At 42.1% G+C, this 19,432-nt stretch overlaps 1 protein-coding gene across 1 annotated transcript in view; it reads left to right on the top strand.

Annotated features, from left to right (window-relative positions):
• The window catches only part of LOC139367468 (ras-related protein Rab-26), a 127,759-nt gene that overhangs the window by 43,401 nt on the left and 64,926 nt on the right, over nt 1–19,432 (top strand). The window contains exons 3-4 of the mRNA XM_071105681.1: nt 6,757–6,798; nt 9,702–9,768. Of these exons, the coding sequence (XP_070961782.1) occupies nt 6,757–6,798; nt 9,702–9,768 (109 nt within the window). The remainder of the gene's footprint in view (nt 1–6,756; nt 6,799–9,701; nt 9,769–19,432) is intronic.

Here is a 19,432-nt window from a genome sequence, read left to right as displayed (position 1 = left end):
CATTGGATCAGACAGCGGTAGGATTATCAAACATTTGCCAACCGATAGTACTTAGCACCGCTGAACAGATTGTCGGAAGTCAATCTCTTTTGTGTTCACACAGCAAAGAGCTTGGAAGTCGTCAGCCACTCAACCTTGTTAAAATACTCCAAACCAGAAGGTGACAGTGGCGTTGCTTGGCAATGCATATCCGTGCGTATTCCAAGCTATCTGCGCTAATGTTGCGATTTGCTAGAAAGCCCTTTTTGATACTAGCTAGATGACCACAGCTAGATAACTTCTTAGCAAGATGAAGAAGAGACAATTGAATTCACTCTTCATAATCCATACTGCCAGCCCGTAGCCAAATGTTTAGCTAGGTAGCTAACATTAGCATATTCACTAGCTAGCACAACAATTAGCTAGCTAGCTAAGGACACTGCACAAACTCGGCAGCTAACGTAGACAGCTGTTTCATGGAAACGAACTAATCCATTGTGATTTAATTATAATGTCATTACTAGCTACAGTAGTTAGCTAGCTTTGAGGAAGTATTAAGTGATGTGTGCATTACGTCTGTGCACTTAGCTAGCTACCATCCCATAGCTTCATTGTATATGAAGTGTGCCTGGCTGTACAGATAACATTTTTGCACTCTCTGATTGGCTCATGGTCAAGTTGTTGGTGACTGACGAGCATTGCGAATCTACAAGTAGAATCGGTAGGTTCGTCGCTAGCCGGTCTCGGCACACAGCAGGTACTGCTTTTGTTCTAGCAAGAGAAGGAACGGTCTACCACTGTGATAAGTACCTCTCAGCAGTCTATCGGCAGTGAGACTCTTGGTGTGTTTCATGCTTTAGAGGAAGGAGTGTGAATGTGTGTGCCTATGTTCTGTTTGTGTGTGTGTGCGTGCGCGTGTGTGTGTGTGTGTGTGTGTGTGCACGGGTGTGTTATCTCAAACACAGGTCCATTTCCTCCAGACTTGTTGGCACAGCACTAAGCCAACATGGCAGCTACCCTCATGTATGTCTGGGTTACACAAGCTGAGGAGAATTAGTAAGAAAACCAAACACTTGCAGAAAGTACTAGGGCTAGGAATTTCTTCTCGCCACATAAAAAAGTTGTATTGTCACATACACCAGATAGGTGCAGTAAAATGTGTTGTTTTACATGGTCCTCCATAGTAGTATGGCGCCCTGTATCAAATTAGGGTTAAGTCGACATCAACAGATTTTTCACCTTGTGTTTTCGGTTACTGGCCCAACGCTCTAACCGCTCGGCTACCTGCTGCCCTGATTAAACTCCTTGCACTACATTTTTATGACATGGGACAGGTATAGATTTAAGTCTCTCCTTGCTCTGTTTCTTGTTCTCTCCCAGCTCAGAAACATTAAGTGTTATGATATAATCAGCCCTGTTTGGCTAGTGGTAATTAAAGTGTTCGTTATTTAATTATGTCTGGCTAATGCCTGCTTGAATGCAATCTAGGTGATTCATGTAAATGACTGCACCGTATTATAGAGTTTCACAGTGTTGTAGATATAATTAGTGTCAGAACATTAGTTTCAGGTTCACCTCACAGCATGGGGGTTGCTTCCATGGAAACTCTAGAATTGGAAAAGCACCTAAGACCACGGCGGTTTAACTACACCCTCATGTGTACACTCAATATGGCCGACCGTCCATACATCACAGACCCATTGACTTGAATAGGTAATGATCAATTCACAGGCATCTATAAACACAAAAGGTACTCTCATACACACCCGAGGAATGCATAGGCATCCAACTGACAGAAGCGTTTCATCTTCAGGATCAAATCAAATACATTTTTATTAGTCACATGCGCCGAATACAACAGGCTGAATACAACAGGCCTTACAGTGAAATGCTTACTTACGAGCCCCTAACCGACAGTGCAGTTTCAAAAAATACTGATAAGAATAAGAGATAAAACTAACAAGTAATTAAAGAGAAGCAGTAAAAACCGGTTATTTGAGGTAGTATGTACAAGTTTATTTATTTTTACAGGGCAGGTTATTTAAAACAATTACAATATAGATAATCATTGAGCAGTGAGCACACGCAGAGCAACATAGGACAAGCAAGACATAGCATACAGACAGAGCAACATAGGACAAGAAAGACGTAGCATACAGACAGAGCAACATAGAATAAAAAGCAGCAAGACAAAATTCATAAAAGCAACAGTGTTTCCACACCTCACAAGCTTCAGACAACAGACAACATGGAAAGCGGCAATACACAGCTAGGGATTATGTTCACAAATCTGATTGACCTTTAGCCATGTCTTCATAGATTTTGTGAAAGTGTGATATGTGGTGCAGTTGTGTGTCTGATGGCAGTGTATTCCAGACATGGGAAGCTCTCACAGAGAAAGCGGATTTATTAAAGGTGCTTTTCCTTAACTATACCTCTCATGGCAGACCTTGTGGATCTGCTGCCATATGTTTGGGTTTTCTGTTTAACAAAAATACTGAGTGGAGGGGGAGCCAGGCCATTTAGGATCTTGAATACAAGACATGCATCGGTGTATTGCACAAGATTGTAACAGTGATGATGGCTATTGGGCTTCCTATCAAGCACTTTGAGAGCCTGTTTGTAGACCGACTGAATAGGTTTTAATGTTGTACAGCAAGCTTGGGCCCAACTTGTCAAGCAGTATGTTAAATGGGGGAGTATCATAGATTTAAAGTACAGTTTTGCTACCTCTGTAGTCAAACAATTTCGTATAAATCAGAAATTAGCTAGGTTGAATTTGGTTATTTTAATGACCTTTTTCACATGCTTTTTAAACGAGAGGTTGGAATCAAGTATGATGCCAAGGTACTTAAAATCATATACCACCTGGAGCTTCTCCCCTGACACATAGACATCTGGCTCAGTAGCATCTGTTGCCCTCTTTGTGAAGAACATGCAAACCGTTTTTTTCACATTGAGATACAAACACAAGTCATTGAGCCACTTTGTAACCTGGACCATTACAGTAGTGAGTTCTTGTGCAGCTTGTTGTTTGCTCTTTGCATGCACATATATCACTGTATCATCTGCATACATTTGAACTTCAGACCCAGTACAGACAGAAGGCAGATCATTAATGTACAGGCTGAACAGGAGGGGCACCAGTATTGACCCTTGGGGCACACACACATCATAGCTAAGATGGGCGACAGCTCATTGCTCACTCTGACACACTGAATTCTGCCTTCAAGGTGGGCAATAAGTTGTTCTGCTACACACTTTTCAACAACCTTTGACACCACAGGTAGTATACTAATCAAATCAAATGTATTTATATAGCCCTTCGTACATCAGCTGATATCTCAAAGTGCTGTACAGAAACTCAGCCTAAAACCCCAAACAGCAAGCAATGCAGGTGTTGAAGCACGTTGCGTAGGAAAAACTCCCTAAAAAGGCCAAAACCTAGAGAGGAACCAGGCTATGAGGGGTGGCCAGTCCTCTTCTGGCTGTGCCGGGTGGAGATTATAACAGAACATGGCCAAGATGTTCAAATGTTCATAAATGACCAGCATGGTCAAATAATAGGTCTGGGACAGGTAGCATGTCCGGTGAACAGGTCAGGATTCCATAGCCGCAGGCAGAACAGTTGAAACTGGAGCAGCAGCACAGTCAGGTGGACTGGGGACAGCAAGGAGTCATCATGCCAGGAGGTCCAGAGGCATGGTCCTACGGCTCAGGTCCTCCGAGAGAGAGAAAGAAAGAGAGAAAGAGAGAATTAGAGAGAGCATACTTAAATTCACACAGGACACCGGATAAGACAGGAGAAGTACTCCAGATATAACAAACTGACCCTAGCCCCCCGACACATAAACTACTGCAGCATAAATACTGGAGGCCGAGACAGGAGGGGTCAGGAGACACTGTGGCCCCATCCTATGATACCCCCGGACAGAGCCAAACAGGAAGTATATAACCCCACCCACTTTGCCAAAGCACAGCCCCCACACCACTAGAGGGATATCTTCAACCACCAACTTACCATACCATCCGGAGACAAGGCCGAGTATAGCCCACAAAGATCTCCGCCACGGCACAACCCAAGGGGGGGCACCAACCCAGACAGGAAGATCACATCAGTGACTCAACCCACACAAGGACTCACCCCTCCTAGGGGCGGCATGAAAGAGCACCAGTAAGCCAGTGACTCAGCCCCTGTAATAGGGTTAGAGGCAGAGAATCCCAGTGGCAAGAGGGGAACCGGCCAGGCAGAGACAGCAAGGGCGGTTCGTTGCTCCAGAGCCTTTCCGTTCACCTTCACACTTTTTCCTGTAGTCCACAATCATCTCCTTTGTCTTGATAACTTTGAGGGAGAGGATGTTGTCCTTGCACCACACAGTCAGGTCTCTGACCTCCTCCCTATAGGCTGTCTTGTTGTTGTCGGTGATCAGGCCTGCCACTGTTGTGTCATCAGCAAATTTAATGATGGTGTGCCTGGCTGTGCAGTCATGAGTGAACAGGGAGTACAGGAGGGGGCTGAGCAAGCACCCCTGAGGGGCCCCTTTGTTGAGGATCAGCATGGAGGATGTGTTGTTACCTACCCTTACCACCTGGGGGCGGCCCGTCAGGAAGTCCAGGAACCAGTTGCAGAGGGAGGTGTTTAGTCCCAGAGTCCTTAGCTTATTGATGAGCTTTGAGGGCACTATGGTGTTGAATGCTGAGTTGTAGTCAGTGAATAGCATTCTCTCATAGGTGTTCCTTCTGTCCAAGTGGGAATAGGGCAGTGTGGAGTGCAATAGAGACTTCATAATCTGTGGATCTGTTGGGGCGGTATGCAAATTGGAGTGGGTTTAGGGTTTCCGGGATAATGGTGTTGATGTGAGCCATGACCAGCCTTTCAAAGCACTTCATGGCTACAGACATGAGTGCTACAGGTTGGTAGTCATTTAGGCAGGTTACCTTAGTGTTATTGGGCACAGAGACTATGGTGGTCTGCTTAAACATGTTGGTATTACAGACTCGGACAAGGAGAGAGGTTGAAAATGTCAGTGAAGACACTTGCTAGTTGGTCAGTGCATGCTTGCAGTACACGTCCTGGTAATCCATCTGGCCTTGCGGCCTTGTGAATGTTGACCTGTCTAAAGGTCTTACTCACATCGGATGTGGAGAGCATGATCACACAGTCTTCCGGTACAGCTGGTGCTCTCATGCTTGTTTCAGTGTTATTTGCCTCGAAGCGAGCATAGAAGTAGTTTAGCTCGTCTGGTAGGCTCGTGTCACTGGGCGGCTCTCGGCTGTGCTTCCCTTTGTAGTCTAATGGTTTGCAGGCCATGCCACATCTGACGAGCATCAGAGCCGGTGTAGTACGACTTGATCTTAGTCCTGTATTGACGCTTTGCCTGTTTGATGGGTCGTCGGAGAGCATAGTGGGATTTGTTATAAGCTTCTGGGCTTGAGTCCCGGTACTTGAATACTGCAGCTCTAGCCATTAGCTCAGTGTGGATGCTGCCTGTAATTCATGGTTTTTGATTGTGGTTTGTACGTACGGTCACTGTGGGGATGATGTCATTGATGCACTTATTGATGAAGTCAATGACTGATGTGGTGTACTCCTCAATGCCATTGGAGGAATCCTGGAACATATTCCAGTCTGTGGTAGCAAAACAGTCCTGTAGCTTAGCATCTGCTTCATCTGACCACTTTTTTATTATTTAGTCATTGGTGCTTTCTGTTTTAATTTTTGCTTGTAATCAGGAGGATATAATTATCGTCAGATTTGCTAAATGGAGGGCGAGGGAGAGCTTTGTATGCATCTCTGTGTGTGGAGTATAGGTTGTCCAGAGATCTTTTTCCTATGGTTGCACGTTTAACATGTTGATAGAAATGAGGTTAAACTGTTTTAAGTTTCCCTGCATTAAAGTCCCCGGCTACTAGGAGTACCGCCTCTGGTTGAGCGTTTTCTTGTTTGCTTACGGCGGAATACAGCACATGCAATGCTATCTTGGTGCCAGGCTATGTGGGGTGGCCAGTCCTATCATCGTGCTGTGGAACAGCTGCTCCATACAGTCTCCCGGTAACTGTAAAACAGTCATATCCCCATAGAGACAGTTTAACAGCAGAGCAGTAACATTAACACCTGGCCATTTAGGTGTGACTGTCTGTCTGCTACAGGACACTGTAACTTGCCCCATACAGGCCCAACCAAATGATCAAGACACAATGTGGTAGCCTTGACTGTGACCCCCCAATGCCCTGTAACTCACTCTGTGTGTGAGAGTGTGTGTGTGTGAATGCACAACAGCATGACGTGTGTACCCACGCCTGCGTGCTTTTGTGTACCCGTGCCTGCATGCTTGTGTGTGTGTGTGCTCACATGCCGACGTGTGTTTGTCATAGCAGTGTTGGCCAAAACTGCTTAGCCATGGCTGAGGGTTGATGTGATGAAACACTGTGTAACAGCCAGGCAGCAGTGTGACTGTGAGCCGTACGGTCTGAGCCAGTACAGTCATTCTGGTGATAGCAGTGATCAAAGTCAACCAGGTGGGGTGAGGGGGGCACGTACACACCCTGAGCATGTAAATAAAAGGAAATACTTCCAAGAATATTTCACTTCATAGCATGTTGTCTCCAAGCAAGGATCTTCATACTGTTATATAAGCATCACTTTCTTTTAACAGTAATCCAAATGTTGTCCTTGTTTTGCCAAGAGCTCCATCTGAATCAAAGGACATATTCTGTTCTGTTCAATGTTTTTCTGTTTGAAAACATATTATTTTTTTCTGTCCTTTTATCTTTCAGAATAAAGTGTTGAACATTGATGCGCTGAAGGTCAAACTGCAGGTAAGACAAATAGCTTTTTTTTAACCTTAACACATTTTCATTTCATGTTCGTTCTTGAATATTGTGTGTTTGTGCGTCTGTCTCTCTGTGTGTATGTGTGTGTCTGTGTGTGTGTGTGTGGGTGTGTGCCAAATCTCTGTCAGAGTTAGCAGGTGCCAATATTCTGCTGTTCCAGCATTGTCCTCTCTATGTAAATACTCTGCATACGTCTCCATCTCCAGACAAACAGAGGATGGATGACGTCAACTTTAAATGAGGCTTTAATGAAGTCCATCGTTTATCTCTAACAGTCGATTAGCCCCGCTGGGTTCCAGACTGAAGACATTGTCCCAAATCGCATCCTATTCCCTATTTAGTGCACTACTTTTGACCAAGACCGATAGGGTTCTGGTCAAAAGTAGTGTACTATAAAGGAAATTGAGTGCTATTTGGGACGTAGCCTGAAGACTCTCTGTAGATATTACACTGTCCATTAGGATTATTCTGTTCTGTTTGTCAGACACACACTCTTATCAGTGTTGTGTAATCATGCAGATGTAGGATTTTAATATACGTCAGTTTGCCACCGCAGAAAAAGATCTCCTGCAGCAACAGGAAACATAATTTCTTATGTGGATTATAATTAATAAACGTTTGTTCGGGGTTGATCCATTTTTTGTAAGGGAAAGTTAAGTCTGAATTGTCAAAGTGGAAATGACAAACTTCAGAAGCCTTTTTAAACCTCAAATACACTACATGTTTTAAATGTCCTGCATTGCAGGAAAGTCCTACATCTGTAATGCTGGTATAGAAGATAGAAGATGTATGTGTCCATTGCTTAGTTCAAAGACACCAATCACACTTGAATGACTCCTGGTGTCTGATTTCGCATAAAAGACGCTGAAGGTGATTGGTATTTTGAAAGTAGGAAAGGTAATCATGATAGACTGGACATGACTGCAATGCAATGTCTGTGTGTGTGTGTGTGTGTCTGTGTGTGCCTGTTCACTTGTGTGTGTGAGTGTATATACTTACATGTTTGCATGTATAAGTATGTGTCTGTGTCCACGCCTGTGTGTCTGTGTGTGTCATCTGCCTTGCCTTCCCTTCTCTCTACATTTAGTATTCATACCCTCACCCGTCTCTCATTACATTTGACATTTTAGTCAGTTAGCAGACACTTTTATCCAGAGCAAATTACAGTTAGTGCAAAGTCTATGGCTGTCTGGAGTGGTTCTCAATCAGAGGCAGGTGTTTATCGTTGTCTCTGATTGAGAACCACTCCAGACAGCCATAGACTTGCTAGATAACCCCACTAGCTACAATCCCAATACATACACACCAAAACCCCAAGACAAAACACACCACAATACAAAAACCCCATGCCACACCCTGGCCTGACCCAATACATGAAGATAAACACAAAATACTTTGACCAGGGCGTGACACGCTATCAGTAAAGTCAGTGATAGTTTGGGGGGGGGGGGGGGGTTAAAGTGTGAGGCAAGTAAAACAAAAAAACAACAAGCCTTTTCAAGAGCAACTTTAGTAACGAGAGTTTCAAGAAACAGCCTCGGAGATCTAACGGATGCGCCTGCAAAGGTTCTAATGATGAACGTAACCTGAAGATGCTTTTGGGAAACCAGGCCCAGATGGATAGAGGGATAGAGGGATAGTGTGAGAGAGAAATAGCGTGCCATTGGAAGGGCAGAGGGTAACACTGATCAAATTAAATGAAATTGTATTTGTCACGAAAGGTGTAGTCCTTACAGTAAAATGCTTACTTACAAGCCCTTAAACAACAATGCAGTTTTAAGAAAAATAATAGTTAAGAAAATATTAACTAAATAAAGTAAAGTATCTCCTCCCTATAGGCTGTCTCATTGTCGGTGATCAGGCCGTTATGTCGGAGTTATGATGGTGTTGGAGTTATGCTTGGCCACGCAGTCGTGTGTGAACAGGAAGTACAGGAGGGGGCTAAGCACGCACCCCTGAGGGGCCCCCGTGTTGAGGATCAGTGTGGCAGATGTGTTGTTGCCTACCCTTACCCGTCAGGAAGTTCAGGATCCAGTCACATAGGGAGGTGTTTAGTCCCAGGGTCCTTGGCTTTGTGATGAGCTTTGAGGGCACTATGGTGTTTAACGCTGAGCTGTGGTTAATGAACAGCATTCTCACGTAGTTGTTCCTTTTGTCGAGGTGGGAAAGGGCAGTGTGGAGTAAATAGTAAAGTACAGATAATGATGCATAGAGGGACATGTCAAAATGCGGAATTTCTTTATTCTTTATTAAAGTCTTTATTTATATAAAAAATCTGATTTATTGAATTTTCAATGTGGTCTATATTAAAGGTCACTTCATTTAATATAATGGGTTAGTTGACGTCACGGAAATGATGCGCACGCTTCAATGGAGCAGAAGTCTGTGAGTTGTTGTGATTCTGAATGGCCAGATAGCTACCAACAATAGCAAGAAACTGCCACATGGGGAATCGTAAGTGACTCATTTCATCTTGTTCTTCATACCATGTCTTGTTTTGAGGTGTTTTGACTGATTTCACATCAATGCTAATATGGCTACAATTTGCTAACTAGCTAACCAACAACTGTAAAGATGTATTTGAGAGAGAACAAGTGCTCATTGCCAATCAGGTGTGTCCTCAGCCAACCCTTCAGGACTGTACACAGGAGCAGTGCTTGGTGTTGCCGTTGTGAATTTAAAGTGGATTATAGTCATTGTTACTATAAATGGGCTTTTTCCCAGAGAGAAAAATGCATTTAATGTACATGATTCATATCTCAGATCCTCTATTCCTAACAGTTCATTCATTGAGCTGCTGGTAGCTGCTGTAGGCCCATTGATGAGTGAGAACAGTCATTATAGAGTGGGAGAGGGATGATGATGATGTCATATGTCTTCCTACTCAGATCTGGGACACTGCTGGGCAAGAAAGATTCCGCAGCGTCACACACGCCTACTACCGCGACGCTCATGGTAAGTTGTGTGTGTGTTTAGGAGCACCATACAGTACCCTGGCTGCATTTGATCTCCTCCATTGGTACACATTGCCTGGTGATTGTTCATCAAGCTCGGTGTGTGTGTGTGTGTGTGTGTGTGTGTGTGTGTGTGTGTGTGTGAAGTAGAGGTCGACCGATTATGATTTTTCAACGCCGATACCGATTATTGGAGGACCAAAAAAAGCAGATACCAATTAATCAGCCGAGTTGTTTTTTTTGTGTTATTTTTTGTTTTGTTATTTGTAATAATAACAATTACAACAATACTGAATGAACACTTATTTTAACTTAATATAATACATCAATAAAATCAATTTAGCCTCAAATAAATAATGAAACATGTTCAATTTGGTTTAAATAATGCAAAAACAAAGTGTTGGAGAAGAAAGTAAAAGTGCAATATGTGCCATGTAAGTAAGCTAACGTTTAAGTTCCTTGCTCAGAACATGAGAACATATGAAAGCTGGTGGTTCCTTTTAACATGAGTCTTCAATATTCCCAGGTAAGAAGTTTTAGGTTGTAGTTATTATAGGAATTATAGGACTATTTCCCTCTATACCATTTGTATTTCATTAACCTTTGACTATTAGATGTTCTTATAGGCACTTTAGTATTGCCAGTGTAACAGTATAGCTTCCGTCCCTCTCCTCACTCCTCCCTGGGCTCGAAGCAGGAACACAACGACAACAGCCACCCTCGAAGCAGTATTACCCATGCAGAGCAAGGGGAACAACCACTCTGAGTGTCAGAGCGAGTGACTTTTGAAACGCTATTAGCGCGCACCCCGCTAACTAGCTAGCCATTTCACATCGGTTACACCAGCCTAATCTCGGGAGTTGATAGGCTTGAAGTCATAAACAGCTCAATGCTTGATGCACAACGAAGAGCTGCTGGCAAAACACACAAAAGTGCTGTTTGAATGAATGCTTACGAGCCTGTTGGTGCCTACCACCGCTCAGTCAGACTGCTCTATCAAATCATAGACTTAGTTATAACATAATAACACACAGAAATACGAGCCTTAGGTCATTAATATGGTCGAATCCGGAAACTATCATCTCGAAAACAAGACGTTTATTTTTTTCAGTGAAATACGGAACCGTTCCGTATTTTATCTAATGGGTGCCATCCATTAGTCTAAATATTCCTGTTACATTGCACAACCTTCAATGTTATGTCATAATTACGTAAAATTCTGGCAAATTAGGCGGCCCAAAATGTTGCATATACACTGACTCTGCGTGCAATGAACGCAAGAGAAGTGACACAATTACACCTGGTTAATATTGCCTGCTAACCTGGATTTATTTTGGCTAAATATGCAGGTTTAAAAATATATACTTCTGTGTATTGATTTTAAGAAAGGCATTGATGTTCATGGTTAGGTACACATTTGAGCAACGATACGCACCACATCGATTATATGCAAAGCAGGACACGATAGATAACTACACATGGTTGATGATATTACTTGTTTAACTCGTGATGATTGATTGATTGATGATTGATTGTTTTTTATAAGATAAGTTTAATGCTAGCTAGCAACTTACCTTGGCTTACTGCATTCACGTAACAGGCAGTCTCCTCGTGGAGTGCAATGAGAGGCAGGTGGTTAGAGCGTTGGACTAGTTAACTGTAAAGTTGTAAGATTGAATCCCCCAAGCTGAGGTGGTGAAAAATCTGTCGTTCTGCCCCTGAACGAGGCAGTTAACCCATCGTTCCTAGGCCGTCATTGAAAATAAGAATGTGTTCTTAAGTGAATTGCCTAGTTAAATAAAGATGAAATAAAGGTGTAAAAAAAATATACAAAAATTGGCCAAATCGCTGTCCAAAAATACAGATTTCCGATTGTTATGAAAACTTGAAATCGGCCCTAATTAATCGGCCATTCCGATTAACTTCTTGATGCACCCATCCCATTACCGGGATCATTTTCGTCAACGTCCGCTGAATTGCAGACCGCCAAATTCTAATTAAATTACTAAAAATATTTAATTTTCATGATATCACAAGTGCAATATAGCAAAACACAGCTTAGCTTGTTGTTAATCCACCTGGCATGTCAAATTTCAAAAAAGCTTTTCGTAAAAAGCATACCAAGCGTTTATGTAAGAACATCTCTCTCAGTAGACAAAACATTACAAACAGCTAGCAGCCAAGTAGATTGGTCACGAAAGCATGCAAAACGCTGCTAGCACCCAGCCATACAATGACGCTGTCACGATCGTCATAAGGAGCGGAACAAAATGCAGCGGGATATGTGTTCATGATGATTTTAATGATTAAAGAAAGCACTGAACACTGAATACAAACTATACAAAACAATAAACGAATAACGACCGTGAAGCTATAATGAGAACTGTGCTGACACAAGCAACTAACATAGGCAATCACCCACAAACAAACAGTGAAACCCAGGCTACCTAAGTATGATTCTCAATCAGAGACTAATGACACCTGCCTCTGATTGAGAACCATACAAGGCCGAAACATAGAAATCTCAAAATCATAGAAAAACAAACATAGACTGCCCACCCCAACTCACGCCCTGACCATACTAAATAACGACAAAACAAAGGAAATAAAGGTCAGAACGTGACAGTAGTACCCCCCCCCCCCCCCCCCCCCAAAGGTGCGGACAAAGGTGCCGCAAAACCTGAACCTATAGGGGAGCGTCTGGGTGGGCGTCTGTCCGCGGTGGCGGCTCTGGCGCGGGACGTGGACCCCACTTCAACACAGTCTTTCTCCCTCTCATTGTCCGCCTCCGTGGCATCCTAAACACGGCGACCCTCGCCGCCGACCTCTGACTGGGGACCTTAGAAATGGGTCCCGAATGGATGGGAGATTCCGGCAGCGCCGGGGTGAAGGATGACTCCGGCAGCGCCGGACAGGCGGAAGACTCCGGCAGCGCCGGACAGGCGGAAGACTCCGGCAGCGCCGGACAGGCGGGAGGCTCCGGCAGCGCCGGACAGGCGGGAGGCTCCGGCAGCGCCGGACAGGCGGGAGGCTCCGGCAGCGCCGGACAGGCGGGAGGCTCCGGCAGCGGCGGACAGGAGGGAGGCTCCGGCGGCGCCTCTGGACTGAGGGGCTCTGGCGCCTCTGGACTGAGGGGCGGAAGTTCTGTCCAGCCGATGCGAGGAGCTGGTATATACCGCACCGGGCTATGCACCCGCACTGGGGACACCGTGCGCTCCACAGCATAACACAGTGCCTGCCCGGTCTCTCTCACCCTCCGGTAAGCACAGGAAGTTGGCGCAGGTCTCCTTCCTGGCTTCGCCACACTTCCTGTGTGCCCCCCCAATACATTTTTGGGGCTGACTCTCGGGCTTCCATCCACGTTGCCGTGCTGCCTCCTCATACCAGCGCCTCTCCGCCTTCGCCGCCTCCAGCTCTTCTTTGGGGCGGCGATATTCTCCTGGCTGTGCCCAGGGTCCTTTACCGTCCAACTCGTCCTCCTTGCGCTGCTCCTGCTGCCGCTGCCTGTCACCACGCCATATGGTCCTGTTGTGGTGGGTGATTCTGTCACGATCGTCGAAAGGAGCGGACCAAAATGCAGCGTGGTATGTGTTCATGATGATTTTAATAATTAAAGAAAGCACTGAACACTGAATTCAAACTATACAAAACAATAAACGAATAATGACCGTGACACTATAATGAGAACTGTGCTGACACAAGCAACTAACATAGACAATCACCCACAAACAGTGAAACCCAGGCTACCTAAGTATGATTCTCAATCAGAGACAACTAATGACACCTGCCTCTGATTGAGAACCATACTAGGCCGAAACATAGAAATCCCAAAATCATAGAAAAACAAACATAGACTGCCCACCCCAACTCACGCCCTGACCATACTAAATAACGACAAAACAAAGGAAATAAAGGTCAGAACGTGACAGACGCAATGTGATCTTTCTCGCTAATTTTTCAAAATAAAAGCCATAGCTATGGCTTTAGCTATGTCTAAAGACTGTTCACACCATGGGGAAGCCATAGCAAAAGGAATCTGGTTGATATCCCTATAAATGGAGCGAAGGCAGGCTATGGAACAGAGAGCTTTCAGGAAAAACAGCACTTTGGGTTGGATTTTCCTCAGGTTTTTGCCTGCAATATCAGTTCTGTTATACTCACAGACAATATTTTGACAGTTTAGGAAAATTTAGAGTTTTCTATCCTAATTATATGCATATTCTAGATTCTGGGCCTGATAAATAGGCAGTTTCATTTGGGTACGTTTTTCATCCAAACATCAAAATACTGCCCCCTACACTCAACAGGTTAATCGGTCTACCTCTAATGTGAAGATTACTTTCTCTGGTTCTCCAGCAGCAGATCGCTGACAGTTTTTCCTCTGCCTCCTGCTGTGAGGCTTGCTGATGGGAAGGTGGTAAGGTGGGCTCCTCTCTGGTACACCACTGGAATGAGACACAGACAAGTAGTGTTTACTGCTGGAGGGGACAGCAGTTCAGTTTGGGGAAAATTGAGCATTCCTTAGTAATGTCAGGGACTAAGGAGGTAAACATTTACCTACTTGAGAAGACGCATGATTGTTGTGTTTACACCAGTTAGACTGTGTTGTATTTGTCGTCAAGTCTAATGCAGATGTAGAGAAGAAGTGACAGTGAAAGTATGTGTGTGTGTTCAGTATGTATTCTCTCATTCTCACATCCAGTATCTCGAGCTGGGCAGAGAGCCAGTGCTGGGCTGATCTGTCAGAACAGTGCTCTGTGTTCACTGATCTTCAGGGAGCGTTCACTCGTCTCACATACCTTTTTAAATAAAGCTCATTCAAAATGACTGTCAGAACTGCAGCAGTGGATGCTTTCAGACTGCTGGTCATGGACCCTGTCATTTCCTGCGAACCGCCGGATAAAGATGGCTCCCACTCCGGTTTAGGCCTTAATGGAAGCTTGAACTTGTTCACAAAGGTGTTGAGAATATATAATTTGCTAAATGTCATGCCTGAGGATGTAAAGTAAGACAGATAAATGTTCAATAGTGCCAGAAATCACCCTGTACTTGAAACCTTGTGTATGTTTTGATGGGCCTGGAAACCACGTGGCTTTACCATAGAAATGTATAGATTACTTTAATTGTGTTGATTTGGAAATCACTCCTTTACCAATATGGAGTTCATCATAGATATTTTCTATCTAGACCAGGGGTGTCTCACTCATTTTGCCCGGGGGCCACATCCGGCCTTCAACAAGGTCCCGAGAGCCGCACTGAAAATTGGGTATATTTCCTTGCAGTCAATATTATAAAAAACAATTGTCCTCCATCCAATGTTTTTGTAGTTTTAGATGCTTCCTGACTGTCTAGTGATTATTAGAAAGCTGGACAGTCAATAAACTGTATGAATGTAGGTCCATTGACAGTGCACAGAGATTATTAGCGAGTCAAGGATATAGGTCCATTATAATTTCTACAGTTTTGATTTGGTTTTAGTCATTTTAAAGTATATTGAGTTTGTTATTATTATAATTATTTTTTTTGCTCAAACCACCCCACAGGCCATATGTTTGACAGCATACTGGTCAATGATATCACCAACTCCAAGGATTTTTTTATAGGCATCATAGACACACACAGGCATCTTGTTGTCCTCGGGAGAACCATTAGTGCTAAGTACATAGTGACTTGCGCCCTTTCCAGTTTGGGCAGTGCCAGGGCATCCGTTGGCCCAAATCCATCAATTACGCTACTAACGAGTGAACATGAAAATCTCAAGTAAACAAATGGAGAAATTAGTTTTTCAACTGCTCCCACAATGCCTGCAAGCTGTTGAACCCATCTGTGTTAATCCTGTCGCATCCAAAACCAGACAGAATTCTCTCTCCCAGGACTAGTGAGAAAGTCACTCACTCCCTTACAGCCATCTGCAGAATGTAGTTCCACCACAGGGTGCGTCTTCACTAAAATATCTTCTTCACAAAGATATTAAGCGAATAATGAAGTTGATACTTGATAAGATTTGCAGTCCAGTATGCGTGATACAGTATAATGAATGTAGCGAACAGTGTTATGAACGTAGAGAACAGTGCAGTGTGATACAGTATAATGAACGTAGAGAACAGTGTGATACAGTATAATGAACGTAGAGAACAGTGTGATACAGTATAATGAATGTAGAAAACAGTGTGATACAGTATAATGAACGTAGTGAACAGTGTGATACAGTATAATGAACGTAGTGAACAGTGTGATACAGTATAATGAATGTAGAGAACAGTGTTACACAGTATAATGAACGTAGAGAACAGTGTGATACAGTATAATGAACGTAGAGAACAGTGTGATACAGTATAATGAATGTAGAGAACAGTGTGATACAGTATAATGAACGTAGAGAACAGTGTGATACAGTATAATGAATGTAGAGAACAGTGTGATACAGTATAATGAACGTAGAGAACAGTGTGATACAGTATAATGAACAGTGTGATACAGTATAATGAATGTAGAGAACAGTGTGATACAGTATAATGAACGTAGAGAACAGTGTGATACAGTATAATGAATGTAGAGAACAGTGTTACACAGTATAATGAATGTAGAGAACAGTGTGATACAGTATAATGAACGTAGAGAACAGTGTGATACAGTATAATGAATGTAGAGAACAGTGTGATACAGTATAATGAACGTAGAGAACAGTGTGATACAGTATAATGAACGTAGAGAACAGTGTGATACAGTATAATGAATGTAGAGAACAGTGTGATACAGTATAATGAACAGTGTGATACAGTATAATGAATGTAGAGAACAGTGTGATACAGTATAATGAATGTAGAGAACAGTGTGATATAGTATAATGAACGTAGAGAACAGTGTGATACAGTATAATGAACAGTGTGATACAGTATAATGAATGTAGAGAACAGTGTGATACAGTATAATGAACGTAGAGATCAGTGTGATACAGTATAATGAACGTAGAGAACAGTGTTACACAGTATAATGAACAGTGTGATACAGTATAATGAACGTAGAGAACAGTGTGATACAGTATAATGAATGTAGAGAACAGTGTGATACAGTATAATGAACGTAGAGAACAGTGACACAGTATAATGAATGTAGAGAACAGTGTGATACAGTATAATGAATGTAGAGAACAGTGTGATACAGTATAATGAATGTAGAGAACAGTGTGATACAGTATAATGAATGTAGAGAACAGTGTGATACAGTATAATGAATGTAGAGAACAGTGTGATACAGTATAATGAATATAGAGAACAGTGACACCGTATAATGAATGTAGAGAACAGTGTGATACAGTATAATGAATGTAGAGAACAGTGTGATACAGTATAATGAACGTAGAGAACAGTGTGATACAGTATAATGAACGTAGAGAACAGTGTGATACAGTATAATGAACGTAGAGAACAGTGTGATACAGTATAATGAACGTAGAGAACAGTGTGATACAGTATAATGAACGTAGAGAACAGTGTGATACAGTATAATGAATGTAGAGAACAGTGTGATACAGTATAATGAACGTAGAGAACAGTGTGATACAGTATAATGAATGTAGAGAACAGTGTGATACAGTATAATGAACGTAGATAATAGTGTGATACAGTATAATGAACGTAGAGAACAGTGTGATACAGTATAATGAACGTAGAGAACAGTGTGATACAGTATAATGAACAGTGTGATACAGTATAATGAACGTAGAGAACAGTGTTACACAGTATAATGAATGTAGAGAACAGTGTGATACAGTATAATGAACGTAGAGAACAGTGTGATACAGTATAATGAATGTAGAGAACAGTGTGATACAGTATAATGAATGTAGAGAACAGTGTGATACAGTATAATGAATGTAGAGAACAGTGTGATACAGTATAATGAACGTAGAGAACAGTGTGATACAGTATAATGAATGTAGAGAACAGTGTGATACAGTATAATGAACGTAGAGAACAGTGTGATACAGTATAATGAACGTAGTGAACAGTGTGATACAGTATAATGAATGTAGAGAACAGTGTGATACAGTATAATGAACAGTGTGATACAGTATAATGAACGTAGAGAACAGTGTGATACAGTATAATGAACGTAGAGAACAGTGTGATACAGTATAATGAATGTAGAGAATAGTGTGATACAGTATAATGAATGTAGAGAACAGTGTGATACAGTATAATGAATGTAGAGAACAGTGTGATACAGTATAATGAATGTAGAGAACAGTGTGATACAGTATAATGAATATAGAGAACAGTGACACCGTATAATGAATGTAGAGAACAGTGTGATACAGTATAATGAATGTAGAGAACAGTGTGATACAGTATAATGAACGTAGAGAACAGTGTGATACAGTATAATGAACGTAGAGAACAGTGTGATACAGTATAATGAACGTAGAGAACAGTGTGATACAGTATAATGAACGTAGAGAACAGTGTGATACAGTATAATGAACGTAGAGAACAGTGTGATACAGTATAATGAATGTAGAGAACAGTGTGATACAGTATAATGAACGTAGAGAACAGTGTGATACAGTATAATGAATGTAGAGAACAGTGTGATACAGTATAATGAACGTAGATAATAGTGTGATACAGTATAATGAACGTAGAGAACAGTGTGATACAGTATAATGAACGTAGAGAACAGTGTGATACAGTATAATGAACAGTGTGATACAGTATAATGAACGTAGAGAACAGTGTTACACAGTATAATGAATGTAGAGAACAGTGTGATACAGTATAATGAACGTAGAGAACAGTGTGATACAGTATAATGAATGTAGAGAACAGTGTGATACAGTATAATGAATATAGAGAACAGTGTGATACAGTATAATGAACGTAGAGAACAGTGTGATACAGTATAATGAATATAGAGAACAGTGTGATACAGTATAATGAATGTAGAGAACAGTGTGATACAGTATAATGAACGTAGAGAACAGTGTGATACAGTATAATGAACAGTGTGATACAGTATAATGAACGTAGAGAACAGTGTTACACAGTATAATGAATGTAGAGAACAGTGTGATACAGTATAATGAACGTAGAGAACAGTGTGATACAGTATAATGAATGTAGAGAACAGTGTGATACAGTATAATGAACAGTGTGATACAGTATAATGAATGTAGAGAACAGTGTGATACAGTATAATGAATGTAGAGAACAGTGTGATATAGTATAATGAACGTAGAGAACAGTGTGATACAGTATAATGAACAGTGTGATACAGTATAATGAATGTAGAGAACAGTGTGATACAGTATAATGAACGTAGAGATCAGTGTGATACAGTATAATGAACGTAGAGAACAGTGTTACACAGTATAATGAACAGTGTGATACAGTATAATGAACGTAGAGAACAGTGTGATACAGTATAATGAATGTAGAGAACAGTGTGATACAGTATAATGAACGTAGAGAACAGTGACACAGTATAATGAATGTAGAGAACAGTGTGATACAGTATAATGAATGTAGAGAACAGTGTGATACAGTATAATGAATGTAGAGAACAGTGTGATACAGTATAATGAATGTAGAGAACAGTGTGATACAGTATAATGAATGTAGAGAACAGTGTGATACAGTATAATGAATATAGAGAACAGTGACACC

Source organism: Oncorhynchus clarkii, chromosome 16 (assembly GCF_045791955.1).
Source record: "Oncorhynchus clarkii lewisi isolate Uvic-CL-2024 chromosome 16, UVic_Ocla_1.0, whole genome shotgun sequence".
NCBI lineage: Eukaryota > Metazoa > Chordata > Actinopteri > Salmoniformes > Salmonidae > Oncorhynchus > Oncorhynchus clarkii.
Note: the sequence above shows the minus strand (reverse complement) of the source record. Positions and strands in the feature narration are given on the sequence as shown.